The sequence below is a fragment of the Salmo salar genome, chromosome 13 (assembly GCF_965601325.2).
Source record: "Salmo salar chromosome 13, fSalSal1, whole genome shotgun sequence".
Classification (NCBI taxonomy): domain Eukaryota; kingdom Metazoa; phylum Chordata; class Actinopteri; order Salmoniformes; family Salmonidae; genus Salmo; species Salmo salar.
In genome coordinates, this window is record NC_138303.1 from 82685916 (window position 1) to 82701970 (window position 16055).

The 16055-nt window shown below is 43.1% G+C and overlaps 1 protein-coding gene across 9 annotated transcripts in view; it reads right to left on the reverse strand.

The window, feature by feature from the left end:
* Positions 1-395: 395 nt before the first annotated feature.
* The window catches only part of LOC106567933 (ubiquitin carboxyl-terminal hydrolase 25), a 55733-nt gene continuing 40073 nt past the window's right edge, over positions 396-16055 (reverse strand). For 5 of the 9 annotated variants that reach the window (XM_014137845.3, XM_014137844.3, XM_014137843.3 and 2 more), the window contains 13 exons: positions 15825-16054; positions 15629-15699; positions 15187-15415; positions 14677-14919; positions 14324-14466; positions 13828-14070; positions 12627-12722; positions 12044-12222; positions 11130-11208; positions 6769-6848; positions 6157-6280; positions 4256-4448; positions 396-1226 (listed from right to left, as the gene is read on the reverse strand). In XM_014137845.3, coding sequence (XP_013993320.3) covers positions 1054-1226; positions 4256-4448; positions 6157-6280; positions 6769-6848; positions 11130-11208; positions 12044-12222; positions 12627-12722; positions 13828-14070; positions 14324-14466; positions 14677-14919; positions 15187-15415; positions 15629-15699; positions 15825-16054 — 2083 coding nt within the window. In that variant the 3' untranslated portion in view covers positions 396-1053. The remainder of the gene's footprint in view (positions 1227-4255; positions 4449-6156; positions 6281-6768; positions 6849-11129; positions 11209-12043; positions 12223-12626; positions 12723-13827; positions 14071-14323; positions 14467-14676; positions 14920-15186; positions 15416-15628; positions 15700-15824; position 16055) is intronic. The other 4 variants (XM_014137848.3, XM_014137847.3, XM_014137842.3 and 1 more) reach the window with 3 other exon arrangements.

Sequence of the window (16055 nt, forward strand, 5' to 3'; positions counted from 1 at the left end):
CTATAGTTTGTTAACAAGATATGTGTGGAGTGGTTGAAAAACGAGTTTTAATGACTCCAACCTAAGTGTATGTAAACTGCAGACATCACCTGTAGTTTTCAGTTTTCCCCTCCACACTCAGTCCACTCCCAGACAGTCCTAGCTAAATTCTTGCTTGAGAAATTGCTCTTTATTTTGACCATTTTATTAGAAAGAAAATCACAGCAACTTACTTGTTACCCAGAAATGATTTCATATTGAGATAAGAATGGCTGAATTGGACCTGTAAGACACTTTATGTTGGCGTTTCCTTTATTTTGGCAGTTACCTGTACATTCACACAGTTAACAGCCGTGTAATACATGATTGCATTATATCAGTGTTAGTGCAGAAAGACATGGGACATCAGACAAAGGAACGATGTATTTGGCCTAAAAGGGCCATAAATAAAATTTTATTATCTTGATTTATTAACAAGCCACAGAGTGTCCATGGCTGTCTACCACAGCACTTAAAACTTCTCTTTCTGGTGCAGTCCAGAGTTCACAGACCCACTTGAGATACTTAAAGCCGCTGATAAAATCTCAAGGTTCTCATTTTGTCGCTTCCTTTAGAAAAATAAAACAAAAACGTGATAATACTGTACCAAACTGATGGCAGAGCAGCAGGGCGATCCTTCTTCTGCAGAGAAGGGGTGCTTTAAGAAAGAGGCGGGTGGGGGTGGGAGGGGGCATAAACAGAACAACAACAAAAAACACCCCACCTCATTTAACAAAGCTTGGAGCAGCATGCACTGGCTTTCAATCACTGCAAGAGCGCCATTTTCACCACTCCCGCTCCTCCTTTTCCAACTGTCTGTTCATTCGTTTCTCTGTTGCGTTTTACTTAAATCGAATTGAAATAATAATTATTATAATGATAAAACCTAGAGCAGCAAAAGAGATAGAGGAGTAACAGCTATAGCGAGTGACCCCTGTTTTATAAGGAAGGCATGGGTTAAAAGAGTTCCATTGGTGAGTGGCCTGGGTGCTGAGGGGGCCGTGGGACTGTGAGGGGGGCTGCTGCCCCCTCAGCTCATCTCCCATCCGCAGGCACCCGGCACAAGGAGGCCATGACACGGCCGTAGCGCTCAACCAGCTCCAGGGTGGAGTAGGTGGGCAGCTTTGGAGGGTCGTGGAAGCTTTTTATCTCTGTCGAGCAGTCAAGTAACTTGGGTAGGAAGTCAGTCAGCTTCTCCTGCAGGTTGGCTGCAGCAGGAGGGGGAGAACAATGACGGAGAGTTGGAGAGAAAAAGAGAGTTGGAGAGAGTGATTATTTCAAAGTCCTTGCTTGCGTCACTCTTCAGAGTCACATCCAGTTACCAAACAGATAAATCATAAGCTAAATATTTTCACTGTGATAGCACAAGCTCTTGGTAAGCATGCTCCTCTAGGAAAACACAGATTGAGAAAACAAGATGAAAGAGGCCCAGGGTTGGCTGTAGTTCTAAGAAGATGCTGCTGGGTCACTTTTCTGAAAACCAATCAAACTTTTTCCTGGAGTAGAGGCTAGAACTCCACTGAACCACGTTCTCTGAACTAACAATTTGGGTCAAATTCTGCCAACACAAAGTGGGTATATCCCTGTTTGTTATGGCTTGCCTGTTCTGGCTGCTAATATCAGCTAATATGACCGTGTCCCTGACCATGTTCCATGTCACTCACAAATTAAACTACAGCAGAAAAAACAACCAATCACACAACAGATCTCCAGTACCAAAAATCGAACCCCCCTGCCTCTAGGCTCTTGTACCCTTTTCACATTGTGGCGCTAGCCCAAACCGTACTGTGTTGCCTCAGATATGTTATTGTCGGTTCCAGCAACTACCGAGGGTGCCTAATAGGGTAGGACGATATTACAATAGCATCGTCTATCGACGATGATTGACAGCCATTGTCGATGGTGATAACATCGTGACGTGACAGACGATGGTTTAGCCCATTTGAACATGACTGGAGCCTGGCAATAAAAAAAAAACAGTCTCGCAGCGCACAGCATCACACAAGTGACATTCCGAGTAATTTTCCTATTCCTATAGGCCATTTCAATAAATATGTTATATAGCCTACAGAACGCAAGAGAGGAGGAATCTAGGGAGTTTTTCCTAGCCACCGTGCTTCTACACCTGCATTGCTTGCTGTTTGGGGTTTTAGGCTGGGTTACTGTACAGCACTTTGAGATATCAGCTGATGTAAGAAGGGCTTTATAAATAAATTTGATTTGAAATTTGATTTGAATGTAGGCCAGACAGAGCGGAGAATTCCAAAGCGGCTCAAAATGCAGTCAGAAAATATTGTTTCTCTCCCTCTCTGTCAGATGCATGGGCTATAGCCTAAACCTAGATTTTTTTAAATAATCGACACAAAGTGAAACTGACAGCGTTTTAGCTACTTTGCGGATATGAAACAGACAATCATAATATATCAGTCAAAAATATAAAATTCCCAGTTTATGCTACAAAACCAACTTTATAAGAAATTTTCAAAATAGGTTCTATTTGACTCAACATTCCATGACGTACACTAAGGCATTGTTGGCAGAATAGATGGATGCAGTTTAATGCATGATTAATATAATTCACCAATACATTTCTTGCTACTCCAAAACTACTGCTATCAGGTTGTAAATCACAGCTGGCCTGGTACATTGTTTGCTGCCTCCATTCGGAATGCACTGTCAGTTCCAATGACTAAATATTTTTGACAAAAACAGAAATGTAACTAAGGCTGGGAATGTCAATACAATCAAACTAGCAAAGAATCATAATGTGGCTAATATGCTAGCGTATCCATTTTTCTAGCTAGGACGTCATGTCATGACTGACTTTTCTCCTCAAATAGTTTTTCAGTGGCTACACAGCTAAAGATGCACGTGTCATTTGGTTAGCTAGCAAGAAATGTGAATCACTTTACTAGCTAGCTATTCTGAATGACTGTTATGCAGTTAGCATTTTTTTTTTTTTAAGTAAGACCCGCTGAATATGACCGGTGTCAGTAAACGTAGGCAGTGAGGTGTTCTCTCATTTGTGTCTGGAAGTAGCTAGCTACTTTAGCCAGTTAGCTTGGGTGCTTGGTTGGGACAACGCATGCATTGGCAGGCAAGTTGCAGAAGGGCGAGCTGGCTATTCCCCATCGTTTATCAGTGCAATTTTGACAGCCAACTAGCTGAAAAAGTTTGAGGATTTATCTAATGATCCTTCTTTAGATTTTAGCTCATCTTGCTCTGGCTAGCATTAGTTGTTGATCTTGTTGATGTGCATATAGTAAAAGATAACCTACCTTTTTATGGTTGTTTCAATAGGACTGTAAAGTTCACAAACGAAAGAGGACTTCCGTGGCATTTAGCTACATATATTTGCAGAAATCCATTCAAGTGTATTTTGTGGCTTTTGTGTAACGCGTTCTAATGATCCAAATGTACACTGTTGCAACTGCCTATAAACACACATTCCAGTTCAAAATGAATTATGGCAGGCTCTTGTAGCAAATGGCTTGTTTGCATGTAGGCCTACTGTAGCTCTCTGATTGGCAATGGTGCACTCAGTCTGCATAGACTCCGCTCCTACCGTGTCTATTAATTGTCCAAACACACGGTCGCTTTCCCAATCTATATTGCTATAGAATATTCACAAATGCCTTAGTAATTGCTAAACATTCTAAGAATTTATGAAACCGTGAAAATTACCATATCTAAGTGCTCGCTTGTCAAAAAATGTAAAACATTTGTAAATTATTATTTTAACTATCTTGTGTTTTAAAAAACACAGCCTATATTGCCTTCTCTCTTCATGACGGAAGGCTATGCTTCATCATTCTGTGCATCTCCTGATCAAACAATGAATGTAACGGAGTTCCATCTCAAAACGTTATTTGAATACCCTAAAAAGGTAAGGTAGCTAGAGGACTAATAATGAGAAGGAACAGACGATATCAATAGCCAATAGAAAAATTGAATGACAAGTTGAAATTAGTTTAAGCTTATTAAGAAAAAAAAATATCCTTGCGGGCAGTGAATATCCCTCCATGCTAGGTTGAAAACCAAATAGCCGATCATAAAAGCTTCAACACAATAGGGGCGATAGCATCGTATATCAATGTTTTATGGGTACATACAGTACAGCTGGGTCAGTAGTGTGAAAATGCTCTTTGTTCTCTCTGCCCTATGACTTTTTTAGACTCTTGGTAGATTAGTCCTCTAATCTTCAAATTTGGGTTAAAAATAATCCAAACAAACTCACGCTCCATCTCCTGCCCCAGGTAGGAGCACCAGCGGTTCCTCATGTCCTCCACAGCCAGCAGGTCCTTCTCTGTGTCATGGACAAGCAGTAGGGGGATACACGGCACCACCAGCTCATTCATTATGCTCAGCCCATTGCAAACCTCCGGCTCCTCACCAGACTCAAACATCCTCGCCGCATTCTCGTTCAGTTTCTATGGGTAAAGCACATGCATATAGATCGATGAGTTATGGATTTGCTTCATATGCTAGGGATTAGCTTGAAGTGGTATGCTAACAAATTTACCAGTATTAGCTACTCTGTCAAAACAGACTTACAGGACAGCCAGGTATTACATGTTCCTATGTTATTAATGTATATGTATTTTACATTAGAGACCACCTCTGTGTGAGGGGCTGCAGCCCAGGTAAGACACAGACCATTTGCATTGCTGAGGCGGCAGGTAGCATAGTAGTTAGAGCGTTGGGCAAGTAACCAAAAGGTTGCTAGATCGAATCCCCGAGCTGACAAGGTAAAAATCTGTCGTTCTGTCCCTGAACAAGGCAGTTAACCCACTGTTCCTAGGCCGTCATCAACAAATAGGAATTTGTTCTTAACTGACTTGCCTAGTTAAATTATTATACTTTTTTTTTTACCACTATCTGGTAGTCACCCATCCCCACAGACATTGTCAATGTCAGCGGATGTTCTCAAGGCCTGTGGTACTGACGTGGGCAGTGACGTACTACATGATGCACACAGACACTTCGCTATGTTCGTCTTAGCTAAGCCTTGCAATGCTGCTGACACAGAAACTCCCTGACCTCAGCTCTGGGGTACCTTACACAGATGCAGACGGCCATTCCGGAACCAGAGAGACTTGGTGGGGGTTCACAAAACATAACTGTGTCAATGTCAGCAGTGTTTTCAATTAAAACAGAGAAGGAGGTAAACAGCGGGGCTGGAGGGAGCGGGGCTGGAGCGGGAGCCAGGGGTTCATTCTGGCCAGAGATCTGAGATGGCGGCTCTAACTAGCAGAGCCCTGAAGGAGCAGAGCCAAGGTTAGCTCAGGACACAGCCATGTCTCCTGGTAATGTGTTTACACTTGCTGGGCCTACTGCTTCCTATTCCCACTCGGATGATTACATTAGGAGCACAATGCCGGTGTAGGGTTACTGAGTGCAGGAGCAGCAACAGGGCCAACCGAGGAGAAACAGGGTTACCCCTCTTTCTCTCCCGGTTCAGACCAGACCAGTCACAGCTTGATCTGACCGGCCAGGGAATCATTCCATCTAAGCCCTAACAAATAGAACCAGAGCACAGTTTGGAGATGGGATATGAAAAACAAAAGTGAAGCTGTAGTCTGATCAGAATATTGAAAAGATTAGGATCTTTCCCCCACATCAAGAGCATTTGCTGAGAAAAGTTCAGTGGGAATCTTTATGGGCAATAAAAAAGACAATGTAATATCTCAGCTAGAACAGGAACAAGCCTTGCATCAATCCTAGAGATTATTGGGTGGAGGGATGATCTTGGTCGACATCACAGTTTGGCTGAGTCAACGTGACTCAAGGGAAGGCAAGGATGAGTTAGGAGGTCAGAGACAGACAGCCTTGCTGATAAGACGATAGCGGTGTTCATTTTCAAAGAGAATGACTTAACTACTTCCACTGTGACCTATTGTTTTGACTGGAAACATGTGATGATCTTTAAAACACTATGGATGAACTCCGACCACTTCCTCTCATTTAGGCTGCAACATTGTCTCTTTAAAAAGTTTCTGTCCCAAATGTTAAACCTGCTAGCATCAGAAAATCCTACATGAACTTACTAAGTAAATAAATAAAGTCAACTGCTGACAGAGATTTGCAATAGTGCAGTGGTTCAGTTGTATGATTGTGAGTGATAGAGGTTTGTCTCACCAGCAGGCACTCTCTGCGGTAGTGACCTATGAGCTCATCGTTGTGACCTCTGTACAGCCCTTTGACCAACAGTTCTCTGTTGTACTGGTACGAGTAGATCAGGTACATCAAGGCCTCCACAAAGCTGCAGAAAAGCAGACACACAGGAGAGTCAGATACATTATAGAAGCATCAGGGTGGTACAAACTTAACCACAAGGAGAGGCAGCAGAGATCTAAATCAGGTTTAGCTGTGTCTACAAAAGGAAACTAGAGAAGGAACTATCAGGCTTTTTTCATAGAGGATTTAAAAACGGATGTACTGGAGGGAGAATTAACAGAAGAAATAACCAAATACATGAACAACCATCTTGATCAATGCCAGACTGAGCTCTATGCTCCAGAAGGATCTGCTGCCCTCTGCAGGTGACTTTAAGAAGTTCAGGTCCTACTATTAATAATGCAATCATCTACAGAGAGTATTTCAATCTCTATTTTCAAAACAATACATTCAATACAGAAATGGTTCAAGAATATCAGTTCACGCTTAAAGTAAGAAAAGGACACTTGAGTTAGAAGCTCTGCATTGTGTAGAGCAGAATGTAATAACAGCCCTGCCAATTAGCAGTCTCACCATTTCTTCTGGAACAGCTCTAAGCCAATCATCAGGAAGATTGTTGTCTCGCGGAAATTCCTGTAGTCCTGATGCCACATCTGGGAAAAATGTAGGGGCCAAAGGTTCATAAATGAGCTTTAAAGGATTTTAAGGACGGATCTGGAACATTTGGATCTAACATTGAAGATTAACATCACATCCGTGTTTTTTTCCATTGGATAGAAGGGTTAGTGGGATCAGTTCAAATGTAGAGATAATAATAATTTAAAACTTTTACTTGAATGCTAAATATTGTGCACACGCTCATCTCATTTGGGTTCCTGAGTGGCACAGTGGTCTAAGGCACTGCATCTCAGTGCGTGAGGTGTCACTACAGACCCTGGTTTGATTCCAGGCTGTATCACAACCGGCCATGATTAGGAGTCCCATAGGGCGGCGCACAATTGGCCCAGTGTCGTCCCGGTCAGGGTTTGGCCAGGGTAGGCCGTCATTGTAAGTAATAATTTGTTCTTAACTGACTTGCCTAGTTAAATAAATAAAATAAACATTTCAACTGTAAAAATGTCTTTATATAAATTACCAGTCAAAAGTTTGGACACACCTACTCATTGAAAGGTCTTTATTTTTACTGCTCTACATAGTAGAATAATAGTGAATATATCAAATTATGAAATAACACATATGGAATAATGTAGTAACCCAATCTTTTTTAAACAAATCTAAATATATTTTAGATTCTTCAAAGTAGCCACCCTTTGCCTTTGACAGCTTTGCACACTCTTGGCATTCTCAACCAGCTTAACCTGGAATGCTTTTCCAACAGTCTTGAAGGAGTTCCCACATATGCTGAGCACATGTTGGCTGCTTTTCCTTTACTCTGCAGTCCAACTCATCCCAAATCATCTCAATTGGGTTGAGGTCGGGTGATTGTGGAGGCCAGGTAATCTAATGCAGCACTCCCATCACTCTCATTCTTGGTCAAATAGCCCTCACACAGCCTGGGGCTGTGTTGGGTCATTGCCCTGTTGAAAAACAAATGATAGTGGGACTAAGCGCAAACCAGATGTGACAGCGTATCGCTGCAGAATGCTCTGCTAGCCATGCTGGTTAAGGGTGCCTTGAATTCTAAATAAATCACTGACAGTGTCACCAGCAAAGCACCATCCACATCACCCCCTCCAAGCTTCACGGTGGGAACCACACATGCAGAGTGACTGACCGTCTCCTCATATCATTTTCAGTGGCTACACAGCTAGAGATGCACATGTCATTTGGTTAGCTAGCAAGAAATGTGAATCACTTTACTAGCTAGCTATTCTGAACGACTGTTATGCAGTAAGATCGGCTGAATATGACCAGTGTCAGTAAACGTAGGCAAAAAAAAAGTACTAGTTCGTCACGAACTCTCTATATAACAACGCTCTATATAACATGTAAACAGCTCTGCTAGGGCGAGTAAAATGGTCAGTGAGGTTCTCTCTCATTTGTGTCTGGAAGTAGCTAGTTACTTTAGCCAGTTAGCTTGGGTGCTTGGTTGGGACAAAGCATGTACTGGCAGGCAAGCTGCAGAAGGGCGAGCTGGCTATTCCCCATTGTTTATCAGTGCAATTTTGAAAGCCAACTAGCTGAAAAAGTTTAAGGGTTTATCTAATGATCCTTCTTTAGATTTTAGCTCATCTTGCTCTGGCTAGCATTAGTTGTTGGTCTTGTTGATTTGCATATAGTAAAAGATAACCTACCTTTTTATGGTTGTTTGATCAACTGGACCGTAAAGTTCAGAAATGTAAGAGGGTTTACATTTCAAGTGTATTTTGTGGCTTTTGCAGAATGTGTTCTAATGATCCAAATTTGCGCTGTTGCAACTGCCTGTAACAAACAGTCCAGTTCAAAGTGAATGATGGCAGGCCCTTGTAGCAAATGGCTTGTTTGCATGTAGACCAACCGTAGCGCTCTGATTGGCAATGGTACACTCGGTCTGGATAGACTCCACTCCTGGACAAGACAGATGTTTTTTATTTTGGTTTTATTTACGGCAGTGTCTATTAATTGTCCAAACGCACGGCCGCTTTCCCACTCTATATCGCTATAGAATATTCACAAATCCCTTAGACACAGCAGTTGGAACCAAAATTCTCAAATTTTCCTCCAGACCAAAGGACAGATTGCTCCATTGCTCGTGTTTCTTGGCCCAAGCAAGTCTCTTATTATTATTATTAGTGTCCTTTATTAGTGGTTTCTTTGCGGAAATTCAACCATGAAGGCCTGATTCATGCAGTCTCCTCTGAACAGTTGAGATGTGTCTGTTACTTGAACTCCGAAGCATTTATTTGGGCTGCAATTTCTGAGGCTGGTAACTAATGAACTTATCCTCTGCAGCAGAATGAACTTATCCTCTGCAGCAGAGGATAAGTTCATTAGGGTCTTATGGTCTTCATTAGGGTCTCTGGGTTTTCCTTTTCCCGTGGCGGTCCTCATGAGAGCCAGTTTCATCATAGCATTTCATGGTTTTTGCGATTGCACTTGAAGAAACTTTCAAAGTTCTTGAAATTTTCCATGATTGACTGACCTTCATGTCTTAAAGTAATGGACTGTTGTTTCTCTTTGCTTATTTGAGCTGTTCTCGCCATAATACGGACTTGGTCTTTTACCAAATAAGGCTATCTTCTGTATACCCCCCACCTTGTCACAACACAAATGATTGGCTCAAATGCATAAAGGAAAGAAATTCCACAAATGAACTTTTAACAAGGCACACCTGTTAACCTGTTGGGGCTAGGGGCAGTATTTGCACGGCCGGATAAAAAAACGTACCCGATTTAAACTGGTTACTACTCTTGCCCAGAAACGAGAATATGCATATAATTAGTAGATTTGGATAGAAAACACTCTAAAGTTTCTAAAACTGTTTAAATGGTGTCTGAGTATAACAGAACTCATATGGCAGGCCAAAACCTGAGAAGATTCCTTACAGGAAGTGCCCTGTCTGACAATTTGTTGTCCTTCAGTTGCATCTCTATCGAAAATACAGCATCTCTGCCGTAACGTGACATTTTCTAAGGCTTCCATTGGCTCTCAGAAGGCGCCAGAAAGTGTAATGGGGTGTTTGCTGTCTCTGGGCGAAGAACAGCAAGAAAATTTGTGAGTGGTCAGCCTGGGAACAGTGACACTGGATGAATACAACGTCGCCCGGTTGGAATATTATCGCTATTTTACGAGAAAAATAGCATAAAAATTGATTTAAAACAGCGTTTGACATGCTTCGAAGTACGGTAATGGAATATTTTGAATTTTTCTGTCACGATACGCACAAACAAAACGGAGGGATTTGAATATAACTATGGATTATTTGGAACCAAAACAACATTTGTTGTAGAAGTCCTGGGAGTGCATTCTGACGAAGAACAGCAAAGGTAATCAAATTTTTCTTATAGTAAATCCGAGTTTGGTGAGGGCCAAACTTGGTGTGTGTCAAATTAGCTAGCCGTGATGGCCGGGCTATGTACTCAGAATATTGCAAAATGTGCTTTCGCCAAAAAGCTATTTTAAAATCTGACACCACGATTGCATAAAGGAGTTCTGTATCTATAATTCTTAAAATAATTGTTATGTATTTTGTCAACGTTAATCATGAGTAATTTAGTAAATTCACCGGAAGTTTGCGGTGGGTATGCTAGTTATGAACATCACATGCTAATGTAAAAAGCTGGTTTTTGATATAAATATGAACTTGATTGAACAAAACATGCATGTATTGTATAACATAATGTCCTAGGAGTGTCATCTGATGAAGATCATCAAAGGTTAGTGCTGCATTTAGCTGTGGTTTTGGTTTTTGTGACATATATGCTTGCTTTGAAAATGGCTGTGTGATTATTTTTGGCAGGGTACTCTCCTGACATAATCTAATGTTTTGCTTTCGCTGTAAAGCCTTTTTGAAATCGGACAATGTGGTTAGATTAACGAGAGTCTGGTCTTTAAAATGGTGTAAAATAGTAATATGTTTGAAAAATTGAAGTTATAGCATTTTTTAGGTATTTGTATTTCACGCCACGCGATTCCACTGGCTGTTGACTAGGGAAGTTAACTGAAATGCATTCCAGGTGACAACCTCATGAAGCTGGTTGAGAGAATGCCAAGAGTGTGCAAACCTGTCATCAAGATAAGGGTGGCTACTTTGAAGAATTTGTTTAACACTTTTTTGGTTACTACATATTCCATATGTGTTTTGATGTCTTCACTATTATTCTCTAATGTAGAAAATAGTAAAAATAAAGAAAAACCCTGGAATGAGTAGGTGTGTCCAAACTTTTGACTGGTACTGTATGTACCAGACCAAACATTTGAAACCAGTCAAAACCAAAGTGTTGCAGAACGCTGACCTCATACTCCTCCATGTTGACCTCTTCTGGCTTAACAAGGTCTAGTTTGGCACGGGCCACCTTCATAATGCTCTTACACCTGAGAGAGAGAAGGGAGGGAATGGAGAGAAAGGGAAAGTGAGAGAGAAAGAGAGGAAAGCGGAGAGAAAGGGAGAGTGATGTTACAGCAGCGGTACGATGAATCATACTGGTGAAGTACTAGCTACTCCAGGAGATTAAATATTGCACGTGGTCTCGCGGTCGTGAAACACAGGCCCAATGAGTCACTCCTTACTACTTAACCAGACACTCCTCCTTTCCAGAGGGTCTTATTGAGACCACATGCAACACAATTATACCGCTCAGAAGAGGAGAGTTGAATCAATGAATTCAAGAATATGGATTACCACAAACATCTCAGTGCGTGAACTTAGAAGACATTAGAAGAGATGTGATTTATCCAGAGAAATGTGATGTTCTTCTTTAGTCCTCAAAAAGGGCAAACTTATAAAGTAACTCTATAAAAGTTCTGTAAGGCTGTCCTACTGGAATAAATCTAACGGACTGGGCATTATCAAGCTATAGCTGACTTCAAAAACAACTTCAGGTCATTTCAGATTATATAACATATTCAAAGGCTTTGCTTTTTGCTACCCTCTGCTGGTGTTTTTGGGAAGTTCAGTGGTAATAACCTGGTGTTGTTTTTGTTTTATTTACATTTTTTATTTAACTAGGCAAGTCAGTTAAGAACAGATTCTTATTGACAATGACGGCCTAGGAGCAGTGGGTTAACTGCCTTGTTCAGTGGCAGAACGACAGATTTTTACCTTGTCAGCTCGGGGATTCAATCTAGCAACCTTTCGATTCCTGGCCGAACGCTCTAACCACTGTTTTAATAAAGATAAGACGGTTATGGTGGCGTAACCCATACAGACCGTTCGTCAAAGCTTAGGTTGCGGTCTGCGAACTGCATGAGGAGGGTTCTCTCCAGGATCTTCTTGGGGGCCTGGTTATGGATGAAGTAGACGATGACGTGCTGCAGACGGTAGTCATTCTCCGGGGCCGTGTCCTCCTGGGCAAACCTCAGCAGACGGGTGTACTCCACCTTAATGGCCTGAAAAACAAAAAGCATAGGGTGAATGGACATGGTAGGCCCAATAAGCATTAGAACTTCAGAGTGTAGGCCTGTATTACAACACTGACAAACATCTACAGCAGCAGGAGACAAAACTAGCGTCTTCCGCACAGAGTTGTCAAGATCATCATCATCATCATCATCATCCTTCTCATCCAAAACTCAAAGATTGGTTTCAAGTTTGCTTTGTTCAAATGAATCTCAAGTCCCACTTCTGGAAGATGCTTTTGAAAAGAACTGACTAAAAAAGATCAGATGGAGAAATGCCAGGTAAATAGGGATGAGAGGATGGTTGTGGAGAGGCATGCAGTGAAATAGAGTCAGTGAATAAATAAAGGAGTGAAAGAGAAAAGAAAGAGAAAATGGGATCTGGATGTATGTACCTTGAAGAAGGCGGCTTCAGGCCCAAGCTTTTCAAACACACTCCTGGCCTTGCCAATGGACATTATAATACCCTGCATGTTTGGAGTCATCATGGCCTGCAGTAGCCAAGGAGGGGAAGCATGTTACAACAGTAGAAAATAGATCCCTTGGACCCCTCGGAGCAAGCCCCCAAAATAATACCTTTTTGGCACAGCACTATTTGAGCTGCCCTGGGCCATGCAACTCTGTCACGACAAGCATACCGTACATCACTCAGCAGTCCATGCATATGTTAATAGTTATTCTACTACTGTGAGGTACATACACAGCCCCTGTCATGTGAGGGACGAAGTACATGCTTAAATTGTCCTAAGAAGGAGAGTCTCTGTCTATGAAGTGGGGCCTCTGAAAGGCAGCCCTGTGAAGATCAAGGTCCCTATGGTACAGACAGTCATATTGTATACAGCCAGCCTATGGTCCATCTGAGGGGGTTTGAAACTAAACAACATTGATTCTACTGCAGCACTTTGACAACATTATTCGCCACACACTACTATAAAATGCCAAACCAAGCAAAACCAAATAATTTATTGTTAGGAACAGTGAGACGATGCGCTTACATTATTCAACGTACTTTTCTTTTCCCCTCAAGAGTTTAGTATGATACAGATTTCTATGTATCAAAAATTATGTTGGGAATAGTAATACAAACTGTGCAAATCACATTTACTTTTCACATTTGCTGCCGAGATGCAGTTAAAAATATTCTCTCCAGACAATTGAGTCGATGTTTAGGTGAAATTTATGTCCATATATCTCTGATGAGAACCAAAGGCTTCTGTTTTGTGTAGAAGAGAGAGTGCTTCTGTTGCAAGATGCAGGTAGGCTTGATAGGGATAGGCTTTTCACACAATATGTTTTTAAAGCTAGCCGAAGGCTAGTTTCATCTTCTAGGATAGTACACTGACTGTAGTCTAATATAGCACTCCTATCATGGTCTGCCAAGAAGTTTGGTGAAAATGCCAACTGTGAGAAACTTGCCCTGAGCTAACCATGACTCTGGTTTGAAGACTGCTCTAAATGAAAATTTACTCAAGTGTGAAAACCCTATAAAAAGAGCCAAGAGGAGAACATCTCCTCATTCTAATCACCAAACAGGCAGAGAGACTTTTCAGCACACCAAAGAAGAGTCAGCTGGGTGAGCTGAGAGTCGAGCGCTACCTCATCATCGTACCCCCCTTCCTCTGACTCGATGACAAAGGTTCCCACCTGGGGAATGGCAACCTCTATCGTACGCTGGGAAAGGGGCTCATCCTCCATGGGGGGGTCAGGGTCAGAGGGAGGGGTGAGGGAAGGATCCACAGGCTGAGGGTCAGAGGGAGGGGCGAGGGGGGTTTCAGTGTTCACCTGGACATCGGACTGGGGTTTGGGGGGAAGGGGTGGGGAGAGACTCCCCCCACTGGACTGTGGAGAGAGCGAGAGAACAAACAAGAAAGAGCGAGAGGCATGGTGGGCAACGTTAAACAGAAAGAGAAACTAAGAAAAAGGGTGAAATTAAGAACTTTAACTGGGGTTGTGTGGTAGGCCTACGTGGTTCAGTAACAGAAGCGTAGGAGGAGTAGTGGTTAAGAGGTGTATGCGTCCGAGCGTGTGTGTGTGTGTGTGTGTGTGTGTGTGTGTGTGTGTGTGTGTGAGAGAGAGAGATGTTTGGTCTTACTGCAGTAAGCAGTCCCTCAGGGCTCCTCTCCTCCTGTTGCTCGGCTGCAGCCTTGGAGATGGCCCTCTCTGTGTCCTCCTGCAGGTGCTTGGAGTCGTCTGTGGGGGACGGCTGTTCCATGTACTCTGGGTCCTGCTGAGGGCCTGGAGGAACCACACACAGACACATAAACCAACACTGCAGTGGAAGCACAAGTCTCTTATTAGACTCATGACATTTGTCATCTGCCTAACATCTGGCCCCAACTGTGCTGGCCTGGAAATGTTATTGTCACACTTCCAGAAACTGGTCAAATCGTAACCAGACCAGCTCAGTAGTGTTTAAATGTTGTAGAGAAGACCCCTGGTCCTCACCCCAGCTGTCTGGTGGACTGGGCTCTGTGCTCATAGGTTGATGGGATGTTGTTGTTTCTGCAGTGGCTGCAGCAGCTGCAGCCAGGGCCAGCTTCTCCTGCTGGGCCTTGCGTGCCTGCAGTTTGTCCCACTCCTCCATCTCCTTGTCAAACAGGCCATTGTCCTCCTTCACGTAGGCCTTCAGGTCCGAAGGGAGCTTATCAAGACCACTCAGCATCTGACCTGTCTCCTTATCAAACTCCTCTGCAGAGACACACACACACACACAACCAGGCAGTCAGCTACAGTCACCAGGTGTATATTATAAACATGCTCAGAAATGGAAAGTCCTGTGCACGTTCAGCATAAACAGACCCTAAGAATAACCAACACGCTTGCCCATATCCTAATTACATACTCTGATAGTGATTACAGCTGCAATTACTGCTTTTTAACACAAGAACAAAGAAAATACAGTATACCATAACAAAAGCCAAATAAATATATTTATCTACAGTGAGCGGTAGCTACCTTCTATGAGGAAAGGCTTCTTGTCATTGATGTACATGAGGCAGTAGGCGCTGGCGTTGCGGTAGCCTCCGAACGAGTCCCTGACCAGCTCCTCCCAGGAGGACTTGGTGACCGAGATGTCGTTGTACTTCATCCAGCGCTGCTGGTGGGGGTCGTAGATGTAGGCCCAGTAATGGCCAGCGTTAGCCTGGCCCTCGTGCACCAGCACCGCATGCAGACGGAACGGAACCTGGTAGCCAGCAGGGGGGGGAGAATGGAGTGACCAGGAATACAATGCAATCCCCTGAGTTGTGTTAACTCAATGTGTGTTAAATGTGAGTGCTCTCAAATCAAGACAATAACACCTCCATTTGGTGTTTAAGTATTACAGCCAGTGAATTTATTTATTTATTTATTTTTTGTGTGAAGGTGGTTCGTCAGGTTTAGGCAGGGAATCTCTTACCTGCATCATGGACTTGTCAGAGTACATCAGCTCGATGGTTCTGTGGATTCTGGATATGCTGCCCTGAAGATCTGGAGAAGCAAAATCAACCCATCATTAGAATTAAGATATTTGTGTGCTTGAGAGCATATGAGAGATGGAGGTAAACAAGACGCTGTATTATACGAGGCTGTTTGAGGCCAGAGGTCGTACGTACCATGGGTGTCGTTCTCCACCTCACTCCTCCAGCGGTGCAGGCAGCCCTCCAGCACCCGGAGCTCCTCCTCAGTGATGTGGCGTGGGGCTGGGTGCATGGGCAGGTCAGGGGGCAGTCGGGAATGGGTGAAGGGCTTGTGGATGGGCACCCTCTGCTGGGTGGAGGGAGCTTGGGTGGGGGCGGCGGCCAAACCTTCTGGAAGGGTGCAGGAGGGACCCTGTTCGGCTGTGC